The sequence below is a fragment of the Zonotrichia albicollis genome, chromosome Z, assembly GCF_047830755.1.
Source record: "Zonotrichia albicollis isolate bZonAlb1 chromosome Z, bZonAlb1.hap1, whole genome shotgun sequence".
Lineage (NCBI taxonomy): Eukaryota > Metazoa > Chordata > Aves > Passeriformes > Passerellidae > Zonotrichia > Zonotrichia albicollis.
In genome coordinates, this window is record NC_133860.1 from 67,807,569 (window position 1) to 67,834,901 (window position 27,333).

General features: G+C 39.4%; 1 protein-coding gene and 1 long non-coding RNA gene across 3 annotated transcripts in view; one reads left to right on the top strand and one right to left on the bottom strand.

Moving 5' to 3' along the window:
* Positions 1–18,899, bottom strand: part of LOC113459839 (uncharacterized) — a 74,194-nt gene extending 55,295 nt beyond the window's left edge. The window contains exons 1-2 of the long non-coding RNA XR_012578139.1: positions 18,760–18,899; positions 16,828–16,901 (exon numbers count right to left, since the gene is read on the bottom strand). This is a non-coding gene — a long non-coding RNA (uncharacterized LOC113459839). The remainder of the gene's footprint in view (positions 1–16,827; positions 16,902–18,759) is intronic.
* The window catches only part of C9orf72 (C9orf72-SMCR8 complex subunit), a 238,783-nt gene that overhangs the window by 204,486 nt on the left and 6,964 nt on the right, over positions 1–27,333 (top strand). The window contains exons 1-6 of one of the 2 annotated variants that reach the window (XM_005491490.4): positions 18,840–18,981; positions 20,449–20,934; positions 23,794–23,853; positions 24,748–24,843; positions 25,453–25,517; positions 26,325–26,397. In XM_005491490.4, coding sequence (XP_005491547.1) covers positions 20,491–20,934; positions 23,794–23,853; positions 24,748–24,843; positions 25,453–25,517; positions 26,325–26,397 — 738 coding nt within the window. In that variant the 5' untranslated portion in view covers positions 18,840–18,981; positions 20,449–20,490. Of the gene's footprint in view, positions 1–18,839; positions 18,982–20,448; positions 20,935–23,793; positions 23,854–24,747; positions 24,844–25,452; positions 25,518–26,324; positions 26,398–27,333 lie in introns of those variants that run through there. The other variant, XM_026796137.2, reaches the window with a different exon arrangement.

The window sequence follows — 27,333 nt, forward strand, 5'->3', positions numbered from 1 at the left end:
CTCTTTCTATACGTCTAGTCAGGTCTATTAAGAAGACCTTTGTTTAGTCTTTGAGAAAACAAAATATTTCTTTTTTTACTGCCATCCTGAGAAACTGGTTATTTCTCTGCACCATACTGTGCTACTGCCTTCAGTCACATCACTCTGGAAAGAATCCATGTGTCTTTCCTCCATTATATTACAGAAGAAGATTAAAGTTATTTATTTCATTTAAGGTGATCTTTAGTTTCACATGTTGCTCATTGAGAGCGTTTATGCCCAATCAGATACTCAGGAGGTTTTACCACTAAAAGTTATTTCAACAGGCTTCAGAAGAGTATTCATACTTTAAAACTAGCTAAAATTAAAACGTAAGTCATCACAAATCATATGAATTTTGAATCACAGTCTCCATGACTGGAAGTTTCCAGATTTACAGATGCTGAGTTCTCCTTCAGAGCTTTCTGAAGGGAAAGGATGTGCATTTTCTAGCTATATAGGGGCCTGCATTAAAAAGAGAGTGCAGCATAAGAATAGTACTGAATAGCACTGGTATTCAGTGACATGCCTTCAGTATAAATATATAGAAATAAATAAGCCATGCATCCAGTTCTTGCCTGAATTTGGCACACAAGTGATGCAACTAGAAAATGACAGCATGACCTCAGATGGCATTTTGTCCACATAAAATAGTGTTCCAAAACAATATCTAAGGATGACTGAATTGCATTAAATCTAATTCCTTCTGAAAAATACAAAATTTTATCCATATTTTGGGGTATTTTTGTCTTTTCATTCTCATAACAGTTTGGGAAAATTATTGATCTGATCTTGGATGAGACATATCTAGCCCTGATTTGCATGTGTGCATAACTTTTGCATCCTCTTTTAGATGTCTGTCTTTCTTAGATATTTCAGGCACATCCACATTGAACATATGAGAACTATGCCATATTTTTAGCTGCCCTCCCCACTTTGCTTCAACAAATCTCAGTACAAACAAAATCAGGATCTAGCCTCAAGGCAGGCAAGGACCTCCCCTGGATTTCAAAATACCTTTTCAAGAGCATTGCTTTTAAAGCCTGTTTTTTCCTGTAGGGACTGATAAGCATGAAGTCAAAGCAGCTTTTCCTATGCCAAAATAGACAGCCATATTTTACTACTCCTGTTGCAGAGAAAGATTAAGATCATTGTAGCTAAAGCAGAGCTTTGTGAAATCCAGAAACTGAGCATGCCCTATTTAGGCTATAACTAACATGAAATTGCCTTGAACCCAATATAAATGTAATTAAAAATGTAATCAATAGAAGCTTATAAGCTTCTTCCATATATTTTATGTATGTATCTGAGTAATGTGACCACCAGCAGGGGAAACAAGTATGCATACAGCAACACATGGGAAGCATCAATTCAAGAAAAAAACCTGATAAATACAAAGATAGATGCAAAAGAGATAGATTTTTGCATATGTAGTGAGACACGAATATTGTTTAAGCATTAACCATTAGCACAAAATGAGTTGTTAATGAATGTATTTAATAAAGGCTTTTGAGTTTAAAATTGGCCTGCTTTATCAGTCTGCTAAAAACTCCAGTCATAATGATCTCTAATTCCCTACATGTAAACACATATTTAGTTGCAAGATTATGCTCTTTTTAGCTTTAATGATCACAAAGTAAGAATATGAACTTCTGCCTGCTAGGGTACTCCAATTAAATTTAACTCGTTGCTGTGAGCATAGTGTGCCTGAATCCTATCAGGACATGTGCCTCTTACTCGGTGGAAATTGTTAAGTAGAGGTGATTCATATAGCAGCACAAGCATTTTAATGATCAGTGTAATATAGGTTATGAAATAATTCATGCTTAAAGAGAGAATGTATTTTTTAAGATTGTAAAATCCAAATGAGTCTCTGACCACAAACAGCTCAGGGACATTTGTCTACTTCAGAATGTCAAAATTCCTGAAGGCAGCAGGAGAACAACACCCCATTTACCCATGAATAGACATGGCCATCTCGATGATTATCATCTTTCATCCTCCGAGGTAATCAGGAGACACTCAAGAGTAATCATCGCTCTACTGATACCATGGATTGAGATAACAGAACTTCCCAAAAGATACATCTGAATACGTGACTTCCCCTGACATGATCAGCGCCTGCCAGTACTCAGGAAACAGCAATTGTCCAGCCCAGCACAGTTAAAAAAACTGGTATGCATATGTGTGGTTACAAAGGAAATTGGGGCACCTCTGCCTCAGGCATAAAAAACTGTATAAAATAGCCTGGCTGGAAGGGGCATGTGTGAACAGAGGGGGATCCGATGTGATAGATCCTGGGCTTGATGCTGTCTCTTTGGCTGTGGTGGTTTTGAGGACCGTATTTAGGTCACGGAATAAGATACATAAATATTTTCACATTTTTGATGATTTGGCTTTCAATTGATCATTTATAACAATCAGAAAGTGGAAGGCTGGGCAAGGCTTATGATATTACCACAGCACTAAACAAACATAAAAATTTTCAGTGTAATCTGACTGCTGACATGTCGTTTGCAGGACATGTCCTTCTCTGGTGTAAATGGCCAAGCTCAATGGCAGCCCATTGGACCCAGCAGAGGTACCAATCCCATGTATGAAAGTCACTGTTTTGCCATTTGGTCACCTCTCAAATACTTGCTAGCAAAATGTACTCCCTGAAAACTCCAGCAACTAATTTTCTGTCAGCCATTTTTAAGGTCTCACTCCTTACAGATCCAGTATGGAATCTTTTGCTGTTGTCAACATACACTCTATTTTTTATCAGCTCTCATTTTACAAAAGCACTCTTTGGCATATTAGAAAATATGCACATCTCACTGTCCTTCAATAACTAGAATTTCACCTCCTCTTCCCCTTCCACTGTAATTTGTCTGAAGACATTTTTCTTTTAACTTCTATTCAAAAACTTCATACAGAAATAGTACTGACTGATTACAGGAGCCTTATGTTAATCAGCAGTGCTGTCCACTAGCCCTAAGCATTTGACTTGCCAATTCTTTAGTCAGATGCCACATCTTCCTCAGTATAACACCAGAAGGATATAATCCTGTTAGTCTGCATCAGATGCTGTTGTTATTACATTTGCGGGCTGATGCTGTAACTGAAAACCTTCTCTGCCTGAATGTTGGGCTTACCATTTTGGTGTGCTTACCTGAAAAATTGCTCAGGCATGCCTCTAACACTGCATATAACTAATGGCTTTTGTAATTTTCCTTTTTAAAAATCTAAAAATTAAAATATACTTCATTAGCTATTAGGAATTTGACAATATCTTACAATATTTAATAATGCACTCAAGGTTCAATCAAAAGTACACCTGTGACTTCATAGGCGGAAACAGAATGTTGTTATAGAAGATCCCAAAGTAAAGTTTCCTGAAGTATAGATAAGAACCAGTTATGCAATAGTAGGCAAAAGAGAGATTGTTTGAATCTCTAAGCTGATTATGCTGCTTCCTTGCTTAGGCTAAAGTGCTGTGGTTGTCCCATTTCAAACTCCACTATAATGAAGTAAATATTCAATTCCTAAAATAACATATATGTTCAATCAGGAATACACTTAGCAACTCTGATCATGAATTGATTATAAATTCTGTGAGACTTGACAGATGTTTGTGGATCTAGAACTTATGACTTTGAGAGACACTTGATGTTTTGTCTGGTCCTTGGTCGCAGTGGGAGCTATGAAGTGACCAGGATTCCTGACTACTGTCTTGTTACAGCCGCTTGTGATTTTTGGACAGTCCTGTGTATTGTAACATAAAAGAGAAAGCCTAGGCAATAACACTACATTATTTAAACCCCTGAGGATTCACATACAATCTTTGCATCTCATTGCATGCCAGGGTAGGCAACTGAGACCTTGACAGCTAGTTCTTTTTCTGATTCCAGGGATATCAGGTCTCAGATACCATGCCTGCCCTGTTACCTACTACATTTTCTGGGGCTTATGCCTATTGCTGAGATAGCTCATTTTTCCAGTTTGCAAATTTACCATACCACTGCCTCATATAAGAAATACTTCTCTTTGCATATAGCTCCTTTAAAAACATCCTTCAAACAAGCTTTCAGCGAAAGGCAAACAATCATAACTTCTCATAGCATCATTCCAAATGTTCTTAATAAAGTTTGCAATTGGAGTTGGGGCAGGAGGTAGTTAAAGTGGATACTGAACACACTTGCATCATAATCATCCTTAGATACCTCATGTTTCAGGCTGCAGGCATTACAGACAATCTCCTGATGGGAAGGCTTTCTGCTCATAAGCAGTTTTATTAGTTTCTTTGGGCACGGAAATGTTCTGTGATTGGACCACAAGACCTGCACTCCATCTGCCTATGCAACTTCAGTCACATAAACCTACTTCCTACCACCCAGGTGACTAAGGGTGATGCTTTTGCAGAGTGAAGTGTCTTCACCTGTTAAGCAAAATATTTAAAATATTTTGTACACTGACAAAATGCTCCACAGAAATATTTGAATAGGCAAATTAAAGTGGCTCATTACCAGCTCTTGACTGAAAGCAGACATGACCATAATTAAATCACTGCAGGGTGACATTACGCTTCATGTGCTGATCCCTACCACGGTGTTTGAGAAAGCTTAACAACTACCAAATGTAGATAACAGCATGGTGTATCTTCCTCATTTGTGTTCTTCACTTGAAGCACTGTTTACAATTTTAAACCGTTTATTTTATCAGCAGAAAAGCTTAACTGGCATTTGCATGTGTCCTCTTTGCATGTGTACAAGTTAGTGTTCTCAGATATTCTTATCAAGACTGGATTAATGATTTACATGAAAACACCTGGAAAACTGCTCATTAGTTAAAATTTACGGAGCAAGGGTTGTCAGAGCAATCTTCAGAACTATAGCACACAAAACTCACTCGATATCAAGACCCTCAAGTTTTGAAACCCTCAAGATTCGAACCGAATTTGGCAATTTAATTTTTTTTAGTTATTTAGGAGTAGCATAGATGGACAGTTACAATTAAGCAATTGCACTGTGAATTTGTTTTCTTGCCTAACATTTTGTTTCAAGAAAAAGTGAAGACAATTCCAAGATAAATGAGAGTCACCAGGAGTGAAACCAGGACTGAGCAGTAACTGGGAGAAAGGTAACTCCAGCAGCGGCAGATCCTGACCACCAACTCATTGACCACAGACTCAAATGGAGAAAAGAACTATACCTGAGGACTAATTAGCATGAGAAACGAGAGATATAAAGAGCAAATTGAGGGTTGAGTACTAATTGATGAAAAAACAGTGGAAACTGTGACCAATGAATGCTGATGCCTTTGTTTGTTAAAATAAAAAAACCAGTGTCATGTTTAGATGATCAGGGAGTCAGGCTTTTGTGTGTGCTACCACCCAGCTCCCTTCTTTGCACACTCTAGGATAAAAAAATAGAGATACCTCAACTCAGTGTGAGCATTGGCATTGAGTAACGAACCCACATTCAGGACAACAATTTACATTTGAAGTTGCAAATGACAATCAATGAACTTGTGTGTTCATATCATACCCAAACTCATCTTGACAACTTTAGCTGTAACACACTGGAAAACAGGCCAAGAAGAACCTATCTCACTTTATTCAACAATATTCTAAATGGTTTTGTGTTGTAAAAATTCTTGGACCTTTTGAACACACTAAAATAACTGGGCCTTTTATTCCTCTCAGAAAGTGGAAGCTAGGTAATATAGTGGGGGTTTCTTGGTCTTTATTTTGGATACACATTCTGAACGATGCTCTGGAAACTGAACATTTTTCTTCAGAAGAGGTTTAGAAACACGTATATCTAAACATCATTTCAAATATCATCTTGGAGTGAAAGCATGCAACTTGGTCACATTTTGAGGTTGTCAGCAGGGTTCCTCTAGTGGCCATGGGTGTTGGTGTTTAAAAATCTAGACACTGGAAAATCACGCTTTGTCACATGCTAGGCCATGAAAACCTGTCCCCAGATAGGACCAAAGGAGTAAATGAAAACAAATGGATACGCCTGACCTTTTTGCTGATAGCCCTAAAGGTCAGCAGTATACACCTACTCCACCAGAGATTGGAAATTTCTGCTCATCAAATTACATAAAGGGGATATCAAATGAAACCACTGTTTCTTCTAAATGACCTTCCTGTCATAGACATTTCAAGTACATGGGAGCTGCTAAAATGCAAGTTCACTTAATATAATGACATCAGTGTGTTCCAAGTCTTTGGCTCACATATGAATTTCTGTGGCAGAGGGCCTAACTCTCTGAAGTCATTTCTTCTGCTGCATATAAGCTCCCATGGCATCTGGACAGTAATTACAAGGACAGATTGAAACAACTGACAGTGGCAATATTATTTAATATATATATTTGACCAATGAGTATCTTCACTTCCATGAATTCAAAAAAGGCACTAAAAAAGTAAAAGAACTTGAAAGGGACTTTGAGCAGCAAGGAAAGATGGAAGTGCTCTAGGGCTTGCTAGCAAAAATGAATCCAGAAGGGATGTTTTCCTTCCCTTGGTGAAAAGCACACTGCAACCAACAGGTCACAACATACTGTTCTCTGTTTATTTAGCTGTGCTGTGGCACAAAAGAGAGGGCATTCAAATTGAAAATCTTAAAAAAAAAAATGAAACAAAATCTTGAATGTCAGCTAGCAACTGCATGATGGGTTGACCCTGGCTGGACATCAAGTACCACCAAAGCTGCTCTATCACTACTCCCCTCACCTGGATCGAGGACAGAAAATAAACAAAAGGCTTGTTGGTCAAGCTAAGAACAGGGAGAGATTACTCAGTGTTACAGGCAAAACAGACTCAACTTGGGGCAACTAATTGAACTTGTTACTAATCAGATCAGAGTAGGGTAATGAGAAGTAAAAGAAAATCCTAATGTCATTTTCCCCAGCCCTCCCTTCTTCATTTCACTCCCCTTTTTATCTACTTCCTGCTCACCAGCAGCAAAGGGAGATGGGGAATGGGGGCTGCAGTCAGTTTATCACGTTGTGTCTGCCACTACTTCTTCCTCAGGGAGAGGTGTCCTCCCACTGTTCCTCTGCTACAGCATAGTTCCCTCCCATGGGAGTGAAAACTGCATGAACTTCCCTGTGTGAGACCCTCCCACAGGCTGCAGCTCTTCATGAACTACACTATCGTGGATGCCTTCTATGGGGTGCAGTCCCTTAGAAAGACTGCTCCAGCCTGGATCCGCAATGGGGTCACAAGTCCTGCCAGCAAACCCGCTCCAGTGTGGGGTCCTCTGTCCATGGGGCCACAGGTCCTGCCAGGAGCCTGCTCCAGTGCAGGGCCTCCACCAGGTCACAGTCTCTTTTGACATCCAACTGCTCCAGGCCTGGAGGTCTCCATGGGCTGCAGGTGGATCTCTGCTCCACCATGGACCTCCACAGGCTGCAGGCAGCTGCCTAACCACGGTCTTCATGATGGGCTACAGAGGAATCTTCTCACAGGAGCCACCACCCCTGCAGCCCCTGTGGCACCAAACCCTTGCCATGCAAACCCAACACAAGCTGCCCTAAAGAGCTGTTGCTCACCCACCGCCCATATATCATCTTAGCAGCACTGCTGCTTCAAACTCATTAGTGACAGGCATGTTACATGTTAACTCCTGCTACAGGCTTTGATCTGAAATATTTATTTCAGTAAGAGATGAGCTCATTCCTTGCCACTTTTGTTATGTTTCTTGATAGAACACAGTAAAACATATGAAAATATGTCTTTCACAAGTATTAGAATAGCATGGGAATTGAAAATTCAGCACTGCAGTGTGTTAAGTTTCTTGTAAAATGCATTATAACAGGACAAAAAAATACAGGGCAATTCTCCTCTCCTGCTACAGTAGCCATGATTGATAGATTCCCTATATCAGTCTGCGAACAAGGAAACAACTTTCAAGATTTCTACATTATTTTTAAGCAATAAGTAAACATGCCAATTTGGAATAAAAAATGGAAAATTTAATCCTTGGTTCCAATATTTTGAGTTTGCTTCCTCTGCCATTAATAAATCCTGAAAAAAAAACCAACCAGTAGTGGGGAAAATGTGTTGACTTTTTCCTTCACCAAATTCAATTCTTCTTTCAGTATTTTTAGCTTTTAATGTTATGAAAATAAAAATTACACCATTTTCCCTCATTACTTCTATGGAAAGAGCTTATTCTTCAGCACCTGAGCTTTAGTTCTAATATCTCATATTTCTCTTATGCATTTCTGCCCTGGAGGCCAGCTACTTTGTCCTGCATTTTGGAAAGAAAACAATTATTAACCTCATCAGTGAAGGTATACAGATTTTACACTTTGCTTGAAGATTTAAGACATGTATGGGACAAATTCCTGTGGAGTTAAGTGTTGCAGAAATGACAAATCCATGTCACTAAGCGCTCTTAGTGCCATATTTCTCGCCTGCCAATTTTATTCCTCCCTGGATGCATTATTATTTTTAGCTATTAATCCAAGCTACTGTCTCAGGCAAAACTCCCTCTGGAAGTTTTATAATTCTGCCAAATGGAGAGAAGAGAGACCCTGGTTTTGATGTGTGTTTCTCTGTTTTTGAAGAGTAAGCAATACTGTATGTTCTTTGGCATTTCAATCTGAGTATTTTCTTATATTTCCTAAATATAAATATTTTTTATACTTGATGTGGTACCTCGCTGCTATAACCAGCCTTTAAAAGAAAATTAGTGCTTAGTCTGAAACTGTTGATTGTTTTCAGCATCATCTAAAAGTACAATTGCTTTTTTCAACAAGGCAATGACACAAGGACACATCAGTCACCTTTCAACAGGGTACATAGCAGAGCAGCTTTAAAATGCCTGATAAGAATTTAATAATCCAAGCAGAAAATTAATGGCATGCTACCAGAAAAATGGACAAGCAAGTAAGTATAAGAATCTTCAGTTCAAGACTAGAAAAACAGAAAGCAGACCACAGAATAATTTCTGTTCATTACACCTTTTAAATGTTGGTATTTTTGACTGTTGCAGACAATACCTTAGATTGTTAAGATCAACAGGCAGCAGATAACCATAGACATAAAGGGCGAATGTCCAAAACTGAGCTTCTGAATTCTCAAGCACAGTCTATTTGCTAGCTAAAACCTGTATAGTCTTGTTGTAAAACATAGAAATACCCTGGATTTAACAGAAGTGACATGACTAAATCCTGCAATAAAGAAAGGCATATGCCATACCACAAGGCAAACCTCTCAGCTTAGAGGCAGATCACATGTTTTTTTTACATATATTTATATGAAGAAAAGCAGGTTTATAAAATAGGAAAAATGGGAAATTCCTTGAAAATGCACCCAAAAAAAAGCACTCAGAGGTGTTTGGAGATTTGGCCATTGACTCTCAAGATCAGTAACTGTAAGCACCAGAATAGCACAAAATCAACACTTGTGCCCCAGCTCTCCAAGATCAACAGCAATCTTCCCAAGAGAAGAGAGAAGATAAGACTGGGTGAATGTTACATTCAGAATGGGAGTATACTTGAAGTTATTAAGGATGATAATGGTGCCACTACCACCAGTATTTAAAAACTCAGTATCACAACACATACTGTTTTTTTAATCACACTTTCAATGAAAATACACAAAATACATGAAAGTAAAGCAGAAATAAAATGTCTAATAAAAATGCCTTACTAGGTTATGTAGACCGAAGCTTCTGTAAGACATGAATCTACCATAACCCACTCAAAGTTTAACCAGTCAACCAGCAATTAAAACAAATATTTGATGAATCACGTTTTTTCAGAACCTCTTAGAAAGACTTTCTAAAATTTAAACACACCAAACAAGATAATCAAGCCTGAATTATAAGGGCAGAGAAAATAAATATTGAAGTCAAGATGGAATGGCAGAGAAGTGTCTGTTACCAAGCTTTGCTTGCAACTTTTCAGAGCAGGATCAATTAAACAAGGTATAGAAAGATTCCAAATCTTTTCTCCAGTGAAAATAATTGCACACATTATGAGGCAGTGTTGAATTACACCCACATTGTTGTTCTAAGATAAAGTTGTCATTGACAGCTGCAGTCAACATCCTGCACTGCCTCAAGGCAAGGTTGTCCTCTCCTGCAAATCTAAAGGAAATTTTGCCACTGATCCCAGTGGAAGTAAAAGCCAATGCAGAGAATGAAAAAAGATACAGGAAAATAAAAACATCTCCAACGCTGATATATTTCTGCAGCCCTCGTTGATACTCAAGGTTTGCCTGCATACTGTGTCACCGTTTCGTTTAACTGTACAAGATGAATGAGTATCTGGAATCATTTAAGTATAATGAAATCCTATTTGTATTTCTAAACTGACACCATACACTACCCAGAAGTCTTTACACATAACTAAATGCTTTTGATGTGATTGCTAGCCAGTTCTGTGGATGCTTGAAGAAACTTTCAATTGTCTTAGAATCTATGCAGCCTGCATACACTTCATCATGTGTGGCTTGCACTTACCATCCAGAGAAACTCTCCTTCCAGCTGACTATAATAAAGAGCTGAGCGGTATTTGGATTTTAACTACTTTCTCATATGGAAAGGCTATGTCACTCGGAAGTACCATGATCCTAAGAAACAATTGTGCCTCTTCACTGCTCAGTTCAGGTGTGTGTAGGACTGGCTCCTTGGTCACATGCAGCTCTAGGAAATTCAAATGTAGTATTTGTGCTGGAGTTGCACACAGCGATGGCAGCAAGGTGATAGGACAGGGTTGCTGGTTGACAAGACGAGGCTGCTGGATGATCAAGTATGCAAGCAAGTGAGCCACAAGGGAATGCTAAAGGTGGCCATTCTTCACTGCCTTGCTGTCTAGCTGAATATGCAACTATCCCTCAGTGAAGAACTGTTGCCATTTTCTGCTTACAAATAACTGCCGAGCCTCTGGTAGAATCCTCATGTCTTGTGGATATAGGAAGACTTGGATACAAACTTTGAGTCTGGCTAAGTAGTGGAATACACTTTGGCCTTGGAGCTGCAGGAAAACAGCCATAGTAACTTTGTTCTGCTCAAGAGGAGGAACAAAGAAGTTTATGTATCTAAGAGTCCACATAAATGCTCTGCATGAAATCCAGTTGAAAAGTCTTCTGACACACAGGTGGAAAAGCAGCAGAGAGATAAACATGCTGCTCTACCAACACATGAATTTTGGGTACCATATTTTTGTCAGAATTACAAGTCAGATTCTTCAACGCCTGTAAAGATCTCAATAATGACAATAGGATTGTGGAGATTAAAATAAACTACCAGTAAGACAATAAAGCCAAATAAGCAGCTTGATAGACTAGGTCAACATTTACAACTTCATGAACTTGTGATTACCCTTCAGCTGCTGCCATTTCAGGTACAGAACACACTAGCATCATTGAGACTCTTTTTAAACTATTTCAGCCAAAGAATTACATGCTCAAAACACTATCAGAGCAACAAAAAGACATTACCTAGCTTATGGAACATTCTGAACAGGAAGTCCTGGTTAGAGTTTGTTTTGTTCTAGAAGCAGGAGCACTGAAATCAGTAGTAGAGACAGACAACCTGACTTAGCCATACAGCATGGGTAGTAGTAAGGCCATCTTCAATCAGTTTTGGGGACTTTAATACAGAATGTTTTGTCACACACCTGAAAAGGAGGTATTACTAGAATTCTAAGTATATGTGGAAGTGTTTTCCATCTGGAAATCAAAGCAACAGTATCCTTTATCCAAAGTGTAGTACTGTCCTGATTCCAAAGTTACATGCTGTATTTTTAGTCTTATAATGCCTTCTGCATTATAAACTGAAATACATTTAAATATGTGACAAGTCATAAATATGCAATTAGACAGGACAGAATTTAGCTCTTCTGGATCCTCATCCTTTCAGCTACAAACCATCTTTCTAAGGTTAATTCTGTTCTCAGATAGCAAAGACCTAGAGTTCAAGAATGAGTTCTGGGGTGCTTGTGAGGGGCCACTTCTTCTTCCAAGACAGGTAACAAGAAAGGATCAGATAGGGGCACCGGTGTAATGGTGTATGTGAATGGGACTACCAAAACTGTCTCAGGGGGCGTTCATCCAAATCTGATAATGCTAAAGATTAAGATAACGATCAGATGGATTAAACGGTAATCAGGCAATTAACAGAGACTTTGGTGGGGAAAAAATCCCCCTAAAAAGCAATATAAAAGCAGCAAAAACATTTGCAGCAGTGGAGATGGCAGCTGCTGATGCTGGGCAGACAGAGCAGCTTCACTGAAGGGCACTGCTGGGCATTTGCCCCCTCTTTCTGTGGAGGACACATGGGAGGGAACTCCCACAGGCATGTGCCTATGTGACCTTGGAGGGGGCTTCCTCAGTGGCTTGGCAGTCTGAGCTGCTGTTTTTTTGTGAAACAGGCGAAAGTGAAATAAGCTGCACGTGGGGTTCATTATTCCATGAGTATGGTCATCCTGTGTGAAGCACGTATATGTTATCAAAAGATTGTTATGCCAGCTCTGATGTGCTGTGATACTAAGACTATATAGGCGTAGCCAAGGTAACAACTGAAAACCAAATGGCTTATTGTAAAAACACTGAAAAGGGGATGTGTAACAGTTGGCAATTTAATCAGGTTGACTGACTAGAGAAAATTGCAACTATGGAGAATCAGCAGTATTGTCTGCTTTTGGTAACAGTTGCAATCTTGGCTGGTATTCAAGCAAATTTTAGCACTGAGTCTAAAACTGAACTACACTAGGAGAAATATACAGGCTGTTGCCAAGTTTGGTACTGATCTTCAGTGACCCCTGAGGAAACCAGTCTGTCCTTCCTTGACTTCTAGCTTACATGAAGTCTTAAAGAACATCAGATTTGCAGCAGTCTTTTGGTGACACCAAGAAGACCTAGAAAAGTTGAACCAGAATAGCAGTGACATCAGAACCCTTCTTCTTTCTCTCAGCACAGATATTGACTTCAGAAATTTCCTACCATTTTTCCAGGAAAAACCTCTGAGTACTAACCAAAGGTACTACACTGGAAGACCTTTTACCTATGTTGGGCTTGTTAGTCAACTACCAACCAGCTTCTGCTGATTATCCAGCACGTGTCTGACCCATTCCAAAGATAAAACAGAACCAGAATCTTGCCATGCTATTTAAGAGTGTACAATAATATATTTTGAAAGAATACCATGGTAATTTTATAATACATTACATACTTCCTCCAGAAACAAGAGGTATTCCTTGCATGTAGCATGGTACAATAACATCTCTAGCAGCAGTAAGGGACATGCCTTTGAAAGCAGTGACCTCCTTTCAAGTGGAAATGACATTGGAAATAATGAAGAGAAAATCAATGTTTTTAAAAAGTGTGTATTTCAATATTTTGTGGAAAGTGGAAAAAGACTTTCAAGTACAGAAATGCCATGTCTCAAAAATTTTTATGTTTGAGAGTATGAAAACGCTACTCATCCAAGAAAATAGCTGTGCAAGGTATTGCAAAAGATGTGATTTTTGATTCAAAAGATGAACAAACTGAAGTCTCTTTTTCAGTTTTGGTACAAATATCTTTGGGTTTCAAAAAAGCAAGTATTTTCTGCCTTTCCTGACTTCCTTTCTTCACCAAATAAAAGCACGAGTATATGCACAAACAGTAGAATAGAAAAGTGTCCATCAAACATCACACTTCGTTATGAATCCTCTGCAGCCATACCTGATTATGAAAGACATGCATTTTTTAAGCAGTCTGCTCATGATGGCAAGTATTTGGTCTGTTTTGCCACCTAAAATTCAAGAGGGCCTTTTATGGCAGGTGGAAGGTCCATGAGAGTACTTTACACTCCCCTACTCAGTGGTACATGAAGGCTAATGCACTCATGTAGAAGATCTTAAAACATCTTCCAAATATGACTATCCTGATAGAGCAGTACTGGGCCACTTTCATAAGCTTTGGAGAAAAGGACAAGATTTCCCCCTTAAAACTCCTTGCTGCTTGCTATCAGCATATCCATGGCAAACTGCAGGGACTATCTACCACCTTTAAAATCGGTGTGCTCCCACAGATTTTCATCAATACATGTCAGAGTCTCCTCCAACAAAAGAAGTAAAACTCTGCAGAAGAAGTGAAAATGAGGAAGAAGTGGTTTATGTTGTAGTCCTAATAAGCAGTGCTGCTATAGTTTCTCTGGCCTTCATTTGTAACATGTATCGAAGAAGCTTTCTGTTGTTTTCCCACTATCTTTCATACTTGAAAATTTCCCAAAATACACATCTCCAATTTTAAAATATGGTCTTGGGTTACAACCAACTTTGTTTCATTGTTAGATCAACAGGATATAATGACATAAGCTTGCCTCTGTGCAACATTATTCCCACAGTTAGGTTTGCCTGCGTACATACCCAAACAAAACAGAAACTGTTTTAAACCACTGTAGAGGTTTAGACAGGTTAAGGCTGATCTGTGATAGAGCTAAGTTGTATTGTCACATAAATATTAATACAGAAGAAAAAGGAGAGAGGGAATACTCACCTGGAGTTGGGAAGTCAGATCAGATGAGACCAGCTGTTTTCAATAGGTTTGTGAATTTAGAATTTATAGAAGTCTGCTGTGTAACTGCATCTGAACAATGCCTTTATTTGAAAAATACACCCAGTTTTCATTGGTTAATGAAAACTACCTTTAGCTAAGATCTTACCACTAGAAGAAACTTGGGTTTCTCACTTAGGGTAAATGTATCTGAGAGATATATATACCACATGACCTTATCTCTTATTTATCAGAAATATCCTGTCTATTTCCACTTTCCAGCTAAACTCTTCATGGATAATTGTATGTTTTCTTTGACATAATTTACTTTCTTACTGAGACAGCTCTCCCCATCAGTGGTGTTAGAATAAAACAACACAGCTGGTTATATCCTGGGGTGAATTCTCCTTTTCTTCAGTTTTGTTTTATTTATTTATTTATTTATTTCTAACTGATGACACAGAAATATACTGTAGATTCCACATTCCTATTATTTTTGCCACATTCCTATAATTTCCTATTATTTTGCCAAGTCAAAACTACTCTAGTGGTTAGTATAGCAGATGCTTGCCATGATTTAAAAATAACTCTGGAATCAAGAAAACACTTGGAACTCAAATGACTACTGATCCATCATAAATAAAACAGTTTTTACATGTTTCTAATTGATGGTAGGCATCTCTTAAGACACTGATTTTGGTTTTCATTTTTTTTTTCATTTCTGGCAGCTGAAGAGGGTCAGTGTGAGTTCAGCAGTCAAGAAAGAGTTAACTATCTTTACTGCCTAAACCCACACTGTTGCTCCAGCCTGTACAAAGCTGAACTGCTGTTGTGCAAAAGTTGGTGATGTTTGTTCAGAGGAAGACCACTGTTTCCTGAGCTCCAACGCAGCTATTTTAAAAGCTCTTTTGTCATATACAGCTTCCTCCTCCCACTCATTTATATAGATCTCTTGTAGCTGTTTCACCAGTCATGAGGGCTCGAAGATATAACACTTTTCTTTAGGGGATCAAGTCACTCTTTCCATGTGTGTAACAATCATGGGGAGGGGAAGAAGGAGTTCTCTTAAAATTAAATACCTCAGCACTTCAAAATTCTGTATCCTTAAATTCTGTTTGAAAATTGTTGACCTCAACTGAGTAGCTCTGTAATTTCAAGCTTCTTTCTGTAACTAATGGGTCCCTACACTGTTATGCCTGTGCATTTAGTGATGGCACTGGAACAGGTTGTCCAGAGGTTGTGGATTCTCCCTCACTGGAGATATTCAGGAACCATCTGGACACAATCCTGTGCCATGTGCTTTGGGACGACGCTGCTTGAGCAGGGAGGTTGAACCAGGTGACCCACTGAGCTCCCTTCCGACCCATTCTGTGATCAGCAAAGTACTGACATAATGACAGCACTCTGGGATAGCACTGCTCAGATAAAAACAACTGGTGAGGGGCAGCTAGAATCAATACCAGAAGTACTGTGTAACCAATTTATATCCAGGTCAAGCTCAAATTTGCATGGGTCCTAGTCCTTACCAAAGCTAGTGGTTTTAAGAACATGTTAAAACTAGCAACAAGAGACTCAATGAACATGCAAGCACACTTCACTGGTTTTGACACAGATGCAAAACTGCCTTAAAACATAAACCAGAAGTACTGAGGAAAAGCCCATCATTCACCTCTCATAAGAATAAATAGCTGGGGATAGGGCAGTGCAAGTTTTGTTTTCTCAAAAATCTTCCTTCATGTTGCTTGATATGTACATAAAATGTAATCTCAGCACTGATACCTGTACTACCTCTGAGTGCACCTGTTTCTTGAAGCCTCAACCAACTGTTCTCATTTGCTCTCTTCTACCTTGGACATAAATTTTTTGCCAATCTGCTCTGGCTAAAAAAGAATTTCATTACAGTAAAATTAGATTTTTTCAACATCAGTTTTATGAAGAGATGCAAGCCTGCACTGTCTGAGTGCATGCATGGTTTCACTGAAGCAGGGCAGCTAGGTAGCACCACATTTCCCTGACCTTACTCCACCAGGCTGAGCAACTGAATTCCACTATATTTTATTTCTTTCTCTTTTTGCCTATGAACTCTCTTATTCTCCCTTATTCTAAAGCATTAAGAATGATGATTATTCAGCTTGCCATACTAAAAACAAAAATAAAATTATAATGTGTTTTCACTTGAGCTCAGTGTCTGAGCTTGTTTTCATCTTTTCTGTGTGGCATACTCTCTAATTTCTGTGCAAATGTGCAGCATTAGGTTTCATAGCCATGTGTATTTTCTGTCAGGGGAAAAATACCTGCTTGCACTGTAGCCTGTCACTTACCTGATGTGTCCACAAATGGCACCTGCAGAAATACTGTTAAGTCTCTTCAGATTACATGCAATGAGACTTACTGTCTTCTCCATGAGAAGAAAGTATTCAACAGTGAAGGAAAAGAAAAAGACAACAACCACAGTGCTATGGTAGACAGAAATTTCACACTGCCAACACTATCACCGCAGCACTTACAGAGACTCATCTATAACTTTGAGAGAAAAATAAAGGACTTGTAATTCATGATTATGTTGCTTTGGGTAGAACATGACGATTTTACTTTAAATTTAGAATTCACAAGGCAATTTATAATGGGATAACTGATACCGGAATACCAAGTGCCTTATACAAGGCTACATGATAATCCAGTTACAAAATGATGACAATCCTTACATCTTCATTTCTGAAGTCCACTTATTTAGTATCATTACTGATTTAATACCAGTTGCGGTTTTTTTACTGTACAGCTTGGTGTCTACAACTGCATGATAATCAATTTACACTAAAGACGAAAACCCTTTTTTTATGAACTGCATAGATTACCATTTAGACAAGAGGTGAGTAGTGAAATGCCCCAGTTTGACATCCAATCTTTGTATTAAACAAATTAAACAGCAGTAACTTTTCAAACTAGTTTACTTCCATTATTCTTCAAAGCTTTTCTGTAATGATTACAAAAATTTTGTCCGGTTTATTTTTTCACTTTTATTGGAGCTTTGCTTCTCAGAAATCAAGGTTACAATCTAACAGATAGACATAATTTCATGTCCAGCATGTTTTTAAAATCATTAATTACAGTAATCTAAAAGGCAAATTTTAGCTGGCTGAATACTACATTTTTCAATGTGATGCTATTCAATAGTCTGTCATTAAAGCCATTTTTACAGGCTTCCCAGGGAGGTCATGGAGTGTCTCTGGTGACATTCAAGACTCACCAGGACACCTTCCTGTGTAATCAATCTGCTCTAGATGAGCCTGCCTGAGCAGGGAGATTGGACAGGATCATCTCCAGAGGTCCCTTCCAACCCTAAAGAATCTGTGAATTTTGAGGTGAGTGGTTTTGGTGATTAAAGTTGGAGGGTATAAATAAAAGAGTCCCACTTCAGGTCTCTTGTGTCCTATGAAAACTTCCTGCATGGGCCTGTTCAAGCTGCCAAAGACACAAGTCCCCAGGGAAGTTCCTAATACAACTTCAGGGTACTTCAGAATACTCCTATTTTCTAGGCTGTAAATAAATAAATGCCTCTAATATGTGTCTGTGTGTATTTCAATCATAGAGCCATAGAATACCAAGGGGTTGGAAGGCACCTTAGAGACCAGCCAATTCCCCTGCCCCACACACATCCAGGGATACCTCCCACTGCACCAGTTGTTCAAGGCCTTACCCAATCTTGCTTTAAACATTGCCAGGGATGGGGCATCCACAGGTTCTCTGGGCAACTTGTTCCTGTGTCTCACTACCCTCACAGCAAAGAATTTCTTCCCAATATCTAATCTAAATTTCCCCTCTTTTAATTTGTACCCATTTCTCCTTGTCCTATCATTACAATTCCTAATGACGAGTTTCCTCTCCGGCCTTCCCGCAGGCGCCCGGCCAGGACTGCTAATTAAGAGGACTATAGACATTCACCACGTACCTGCAACACCACACCCAACCCGCTCACTTTCACCACTCGCCGTGCTCTATCTTTGGGATACCAACCCAAATCCGTCATTACCAGCTGCTTCTTTTAGGCCTAAAAGCCCCTCCGTAAATTGTGCCGGTTCCTCCCAGCACAATGCAGTTTCGCCTTTTGGCTTCCTCCACAAACTGCACAGGGTTGCGCCTGTTTCCTTCCACTGTGACCCGCCAGACCAAGACACTCCCCAGCCAGCGATACACCGGCACGGCTTTCCCTGTCCGGGGGGCCACACCGGCACAGCTTCCCCTCTCAAGGATACACAGGCTTCCCCTGTCCGGGGAGTGACACCGGCACAGCCCCCCACGGCCCGACCCGGGGCGGTCACACCGGAGCGGTCACACCGGCACAACTCTCCGCAGCTCGGCGCAGGGCCGTCACACCGGCTCGGCTGCCCCGGCCCGGGGCGGTGCCGCGCCTGCGGAGCCCGCGGTGTGCGGCAGGGGCGGGGCGGCGCAGGCGCGGGGCAGCGGCCGGAGCCGAGGTGAGGCGGGCGCGGGGCAGGGGTGGCCGGGCTGTGTTAGCGTTGGGGGTGGTGTCAGCGGCGTCTCTGCTTTGCGGGGAAAGGAGCGAGGCCATCCTGCATCTGCCTCCCCGCTGCCTCCCCGAGAGGTTCAGACCAGATCCGCACGGTGCCACACGGGCCTGATCCGGGCCGGGAGCGCGGAGGTGCCGCAGCCGCCGAGGTGTCAGCGGCCACAGTAGAGAGGCGGCGGTGAAAGCGAGCCTCTGGTCAGGCCGTGGGTGCAAGGGGTCAGTGGGGGTGGCTGGCGCCGTGTCTTCTCTGAAAATCGTAAAGTCACGGTATCAGATGGCCAAGTCAGATGGCGTTGGCTTCCCGGCTGCCGGTCGGGCGGGGCACCGGCTGCCTCCTGAGAAGAAGCCGGAGCGAAAGAGGTTTTACACTTCTGCTGTGAGGTGATAAATAAAAAAAGAACTTCAGATACTGAGTTCTGGCGAGTTGAGCTGTGGTAGTGAGGTGTGTGTTCCTGCTCCGTTGGTCCCGGGTGGGATTCCCTGCTGCTGTCATCTGGAGTGCTGCAGCAGAAAGGCGAGGAAAGCTGCCAACTGCTCATGAGAGGTTTTCCTCAATATGGTGGGTTCTAGCTGTTAAAGTTTTCTGTACTTGGTTGAATTTGTTGGCAACCTTTTTTATTTCATATCGTCCTGTGACTTTAGCCTAACTTTTAGGGAAGATGGAACTTCCTGTTGGCTTCTGCAGCCTTATCAGAATGGGGAAGCTGTAGACTTGGTGGAAACAGCTAGGGAAGATATTCAGGGATTGTGTCCACGCAAGATAAGAAGTTGTCCGTCAATATATTCTATAAAGGGCTGAGCACTTGTGTCATAACACCCTGCATATGATGTAAAGGACAGATTTATTGTGCCAGTTTTCATACACAAGCTGTATGTTGTGCAAGTTCATCATACTTCTCTAGTGAGTAAAGGGCATTTGAGGTCTGACTAATGATTGTAAAGTATGCCACTTTTGTATGTGAAACATACATATGTATATGCACAAACTTCCTTTCTGAATGAAGTCTGTGATGAAATCTCGGGTGAAGAAGCCAGATTGCTCTTGAAAGTGTCATTTGGGAAGAAAAGAATTGTGGAAAGGCTTTGATTGGAAGGGACCTTAAAGACAGGATGTAGTTTCAATGCCCCCAGCTCTGGGCAGGCATGCCATCCCACTGGTGTTGCTCAGTGCTCCATCCAGCCAGGCCTTGAGCGTTGCCAGGGAGCTGGCATCCACTTCTCTGGGCAACTTTTTCCCCTGCATCACTACCGTCACAGTAAATAATTACTTCCTAACATCTAATCTAAATATTTTCTTTTAAACAAGGTTTAAAACAACTCCTAACGCTATTTGCCTGTGTAAAAAGAAGGTGAGATAATTATGATGGCTGCTCTAACTTTTTTTCCTCTGTAATTTTTTTCTTTTTTTTTTTAGGTAATGTAAGCATTTTAGTTAGACGAGAGAGAGGAAACAGGCATGTCAGCTCTTTGTCCACCACCATCTCCTGCAGTTGCTAAGACAGAGATCTCTTTGAATGGCGAGTCACCATTACTAGCTGCCACTTTTGCTTACTGGGACAATATTCTTGGCCCCCGAGTGCGGCATATTTGGGCTCCAAAGACAGAACAGGTACTTCTCAGTGACGGTGAAATAACTTTTCTTGCTAACCACACCCTAAATGGAGAAATACTTCGGAATGCAGAAAGTGGTGCAATAGATGTGAAGTTCTTTGTTTTGGCCGAAAAAAGAGTAATCATTGTATCATTGATCTTTGATGGAAACTGGAACGGAGACAGAAGCACATATGGACTGTCAATTATACTTCCGCAAAGCGAACTTGGTTTCTACCTGCCCCTTCACAGAGTGTGCGTGGATAGGTTAACACATATTATAAGGAAAGGAAGGATATGGATGCATAAGGTAAGTTTTTTGTTCATTCCTTAAAATAATTGTTAGGTTGTCTTAGTGCAGTAGCAAAAATTGAGATGCTGTGATGTCTGTTATGTGGAGTCCAGAGAGACAAACTCAGAAAAGGCTGGTCTCTGTACAGTTTTGACGGTTAAAAGTTGCCAGATTGTAAATCAGCAAATTCAAGGCTGGGATTTTAGCTTGGATTATCCTGTTGACACTATATTGCCTCTACAAGACTGTGTAGTTGAAAGAGGTTTCCTGTACAGTTTTTTATCTCTCTGAATTTCATATTAATTGTTGCTTTTAATTGTGTTAATTTGTGTATTTAAAGTAGGTATAATTGTAAATTTACTGTGTTTCATATAGTTGTTTTCCTTGTTGAGGTCCAGAAAAGGGAACTGATGCAGTTAATCTTCCCATTCCTGTTACATGTTTATTTAAAAAAAAGAGAGTGTTAACAAACAGTTTGTGAGGACTTAAACTTTGTAGAACTAAAGGGAGATCTACAAAAGTACATCTACTTTAGTCCAAATATTTTTACTCCTGGAGTTTAAAAATGACGTGCTAATTTTTTCTTAAGTGGTGAAACTCTCACCTTTGGATAAATCATCGATATTTCCTTATTAAGTGAAATCTTTTATGTATTTTTCTTTAAACTAAATAACAGTCTAATGGTAAAATTTAAAATTTTTGTCATCTTTATGGAGTCCAAGCTGTCTTAGAGCAGTAGAGTGCCCATCAGCTGTAATGAATATGGTGATGTACATTTGTCTGGTATCTTCTGTTCTGAGGCTTGTAGTCAACATACTTTAAACTTACTCTTTGAGTGCTCTTATCTGAACTAATTACAGAAGTAACAAACTGATAGTATTTTTGTGATGGTGTTTCCTTTTGCTGTATTGCCTTATTAGGGCTGGTAGTGCTTTCTGAAACACTGCGTATGCATAGTTTCTGGGGTTCATTTTTTAGAGGAAAGATAGGACATAAACTTCTTTCTCAATATAGTAAAAACACATATATTTAATTCCTTATCTAGTCTTTTAAACCCCTGTTAATGTTAGTGGTTTTAATGTAAGTGAATGGTGTCTTATTTTGCTTATTTTGCTTCTTTCATTTAGTGTCCTCTGCACTGAGTTCTAATGAGAGTGGTCAAATAAGAATTATCCATAAATTTTAGCTGTAATACATTTTCTCAGTTTTTATATTGCTCCATGCCAATATGTTTTCACAGTAGAAGTGACCTTTAAGCAGCATTGAGAATGATTTTTGTTTTCTTTAAGCAGGTAGGCCAGTTGAATTAGCTGAGACAGCAATACATTCTGAATTAGAATTTTATTTTTTGAGAGAGCACAGATTTCTGCATATATTTGCAGTTTTTCAGTCTCATTCAGAAAAGAGAAAACTCATTGGAAAATTTAGATTAAAATTTAGGCATGATTTGTAGAATAATTGTAAGTATGATAATAAATTAAAACTGCTTCATTCTGTAGTTTGCATTTTGAGGCATTTTAGCAGCTATGGTTACATACAGCAAATCAAAATAATGATCAAGTCCGACCTGGATCTGTTCTGGATGTTCTAACAGTTGTGAATATTAGCTCTCATTACTTCTGTGTAGCGTCAGACAACATTTCCAGCTAGACTTGAGATGAGAAGAGCCTTTTGAACTCAAGAATTAAGAGAAACACGGAGCAGTGTTCAGACTGGCAAAGAAAGCTGGCAACTCTGAGCAAGTCATCAGTATGGGATTAAAACCCCATTCACCTACTCCAGTTTATGCTTTGTATGTTTTTCTAATAATTTTCAACAGTTATATTTTTGAAAAGAAGTGGCCTACACCAGTTGTTCAGCCTTATCTTCAAGAAGAGTGAGTTTTTTAAAATGATTGTCAAGGATGTCTTCCTTCTCGGACTGAAGGGTGGAGGTGCCCTGAAGGAATCTGCCTTGTTCCAGTATTGTTTTTCACTGATGCTTCTTTTAGATGGTTAGAAAAGGCTTATTGCTGTTTAAGGGCAAACTGCTGTAGCTTATTCCCTATTCATCTGCTCAAAAAAATCTCTTGCCAACTCTTTTCACACTTCAAGGTGATTAACTCTGAGTAGGTCAGTCACAGGAAACTAATGATTAACCAATAAAAATGCAATAACCTGTCAGCATCTAGCAAAAGATGTCATTAGTTCTCCCAGCGTCTGCTATTTTTTGTGACTTGTATTGATGCTGCAGCAATTAATGCCAAATCCTCTTCATGAATAATAACTTCATTCCATTGCAAGTTCATTTTAAATGCAGTTTGCTATTCAGCTGCTGATGAGCCTGTTTTCAGAGCTTTGTTCAGCCTCTTGTACGTTGTTTTGTGTACTCTGAGGTTTTGTGTCTCCTGTACTTGGTTATAAAACAATGTTTTGAAGACCTGTAAGTGCCTCAAGAGATGGGGAAAAAAAAAGTCTTTTGTTTCCCACCCTCCCCAGTCCAATAATTTTTCTCATTCTGAAGATCTTATTTTTTTCCTGTTATGTCAAGAATCCTCAATCTATGCTATATCCATCTGAAAATAAAAATCCATACATAAAGTGGAATTCTTCACCATAATCTCATCATCTGGCAATTTCTTGATCTGCAATGACAAAAATGTTTTGACGTTGTCATCAAATCCTTCCTTTCCTGCCCAAACATGGGAGATGTGTAGTGGAGGGCAGAGCAGGGAGCGTTGATCTGTGTTGCACGACATCACCTCTTCCTAAAGTCAACTCCGTAAAAGAAAAAGTACTTGAACATCAAAATTTGAATGTAAGAAGCCTGAGTGACTGGTGTGTACCTACATACATGAACAAATGCCAGAGAGTTTATATTTAACTGCTTCTCTTGCAGGAGAGGCAAGAACATTTCCAGAAGATTGTCTTGGAAGGCACAGAAAGAATGGAGGATCAGGTAAGGGCCATCTGGTAGATGCATATGGCACACCATTGCAAAACCGTTTGACTGCCTCTTATTACTGTAGAAGTAGATGTTGGTTCTTATTTTTGGGATCCAGGAGAATGCATTAGACTGGCTAATAATGTGACATGCACACTAGGCAAAGTTTCTGAAGATAGGATGATGGAAGCTGTTATCAAATTAAAGGAAATTATATTTCATCACTTTAGGGATAAAGTAGAAATTTGTGAAGAATATTACTTTTCAGAAAAGGAAACTCATTAACTTGAACTTGAAGCTCTGTAAAGGTAGCAGCTTCCATAGAGTCATGCCAGCCTCCTATCAAGCTTGTTTTTGGTTAGGTTTAGAATTATGGAGACATACGGACTCTGTGACGTTGAAATGTGCTTGGAGATTTAATGGATGAGACTGTGAAAAGAATTTGATTTCTGAAACTTTAAATATGACACTGTGGCTTCCTTCTCTTTTGATAGATAAGTCAGGAAAGTATTTTTGTATGTTAGTGAGTAATATGCCTGGTTTTGTTTTCTAGTCATTGTTTATAAGATCAGACTTGAATGTAAAATGTTTAACAGTGATTGCATGTAACATAGTATGATCAAGTTATCTCACATCAAATACTTCTTGTCTAGGCCAATCAAAACTAATGGTGAAAATTAGCATAAGACCCAAGTACACATGTTAGATGTGACATTGAGAAGCCAAATACATTTTTCCAGTTTATACTTATTGGTGAGCAAAGCCCAAATCTATGCATCAATTTCTGCTCATACTACCGAGCAGTAGGAAGTTAGGATGTTTTGCATGTAATACTGCAAGTACATGTTGGGAGTAACTTCTGATACTACCCAATGTGCTTTTACTTCAAGCATCTTATTTATTGTTCAGGGTCAGAGCATCATTCCAATGCTGACAGGAGAAGTCATTCCTGTAATGGAACTCCTTTCATCTATGAAATCACACAGTGTTCCAGAAGAAATTGATGTAAGTTCTGGTTTTATTTTTATTCTGAATTTTTGAAAGTGACTTTCTCCCTCTGGATAAAACATAGCTTTGGGCCTTTACTTTGGCACTCACTTTCCCAGAGAAAATGCCCATTTTTCTAAATTCTTGTACATTTCTGTTGCTTCACATCAAGTTCTCCTAAGTGGTGTAATGCATGGCAGTATTTTTTATTGTCATCACTTAGCAAAATTGACTGCATAGTATTATGTCATTGTACGAATGCAGAGGCAAAACCAAATCCAGATTAATGGATTTGATGTGGATACCTGTTTCAACGCATTATAGTGTTCTCATGGAAGAAGTAGAAGTGATACGACGTGCACTAGTCTAAAGTATTCTGGACATTCTTTACAGAAAAAAAATACACTAGGAGAAACCTGACTGGTGGAGACTTAATAATCAAGTGACTCTCATTTTCCAAATGCTTTGTCTGAAGACAGGTCTTCTTAAGATTATGCTTTTTGGGGAAGCCTTACAAGTTAACTTAAATAGTTTCCAAACAGTTCCCATGTAGCAAAGCGAAAATCAATTAATTGGAAGGTGATCAGATTCTTGTCTAACTTTTGTTTATATTTACTTGCATTTCAGATAAGTGACACAGTGCTAAATGATGATGACATTGGGGATAGTTGCCATGAAGGCTTTCTCCTCAAGTATGAAATTCAGTTTTGATTTATGCTGTAGTAAAATGATTTAAACTTGTGTATGCATCTACATGTATCTATCTGCATGTGCATGTGAACATGGATTGGATTAGATTTCTTTATAAGAGGGGGAAAAATGACATATATTTGGCTTTTTGATATTTTTGTCAATAAAATGTTGTAAAGTTTCTGTCATTCTAAAAGAATGGTTCTGAGCTAACAGCTGCATCTCTGTAGACTCTGTTGTCACAGGATTATTTGTTTGATAATAGAATTCCTATTAAATACATGTTTTTCTTTCATACCTTCATCTAATTTTATAGGACTTTAGGTCAAAGTCTTGCATTTTTTTAAATAGCAAAAAACCTGGGTTGTGCATAAGTCTAAATAAGAGTCCTTAATGGTATGGCATATGGCATGCTTATTGTTGAGTTGTGTCTTTCTCTTTTACCCCTGGTTTTAATTTTTAAGTGAAAATAGTTGAAATTGAGAGCAGCTTGGCCTCTTCCTGTGGGAGGGTTTAATAGGTTTTAATTGATGTTCTGTTACATTTCATTGTATCTCCTGCATAACTGCATTCATATATGTAGTGCTTGGTGCCATCTATTTATACACCATCACATGTGCTTCCCATACTGGAGAAACCATTGAACTTTTGGATTTCAGCCGTAACCTATGCTGCTGTTTAAAGTCCTATAGTTATGGACATGTAGGCTATATTTATAATTGAAACACTTCTCTTCTTGTGAAGGTGACAATTGTTTCATTTAAAAAATCTGATTAAATGTATTAACCTATGTCTGTTTTTACTTGCAGTGCAATTAGTTCACACCTGCAGACCTGTGGTTGCTCTGTAGTTGTAGGAAGCAGTGCAGAAAAAGTTAATAAGGTAACATACTTTCTAATAAACTGAACTTAAATGCTGATTATTAGGAGTAGTACTTGGAACAAAGTTAATCTATAAACATTCTTGAGGCTGAAGAAGGAAGGAGTACTATTGTTTGGCTATCTTCAGTTGGCTGGTCTAGCAGAAGAGAATTCTGCCAGAAAATTGCCTTTCAGTTGTATTCTGACAACTATAAGAAAACAAATGTATTTAACTGATACAATACATAAATGAGTAGTAAATGAGTCTGAGCTTTTAAAATCAGATTTTCTAGCTAAAATACACAAATAGAAGAGACCTGACTGGCTTGTCCATTTCAGCTATGTCATAGAATCACAGAATGATCAGACTTGGATGAGACCTTTAAGGTCATCCAGTCCAGCCATCCACCTGGCACTGCCACTGTAGTCCCTAAACCACTCAACCATATCACCCAGCTCCAGATTTATGACACCTCTTAAACATGTCCAGCCATGGGGTCTCCATCACCTCCCTGGGAAACCTATTCCAGTGCCTGACAGCTAACAGTGAAAATTTCTTTTATAATAATTAATCCGAGTCTCCCCTGTCTCATTTTAAGACCATTTCCTCTTGTCCTCTCACTGTGGGCACAGCAGAGACTGGAGACATAGGAGAGACTGGTCCTCACCTCACTGCACCTTCCTTTCAGGGAGCTGAGAGAGTGATAAGGTCACCTGAGCCTCCTTTTTTCAAGACTAAATAGCCATTCCCCCTCAGACATGCTTTCTAATCCTTTCCTTGTTGCCCTCCTCTGGACACATTCTAGCAGTCCAGCACTTCAGTGTACTTTTTGAAACGAGAGGCCTAGAAGTAAAGACAGCATTTGAACTGTGGCCTCATGAGAACCTAGTACAGGGGTACAAGCACTGCCCTGGTCCTGCTGCCCCAGTATCCTGCTGGGATACTGGCCAGGATGCT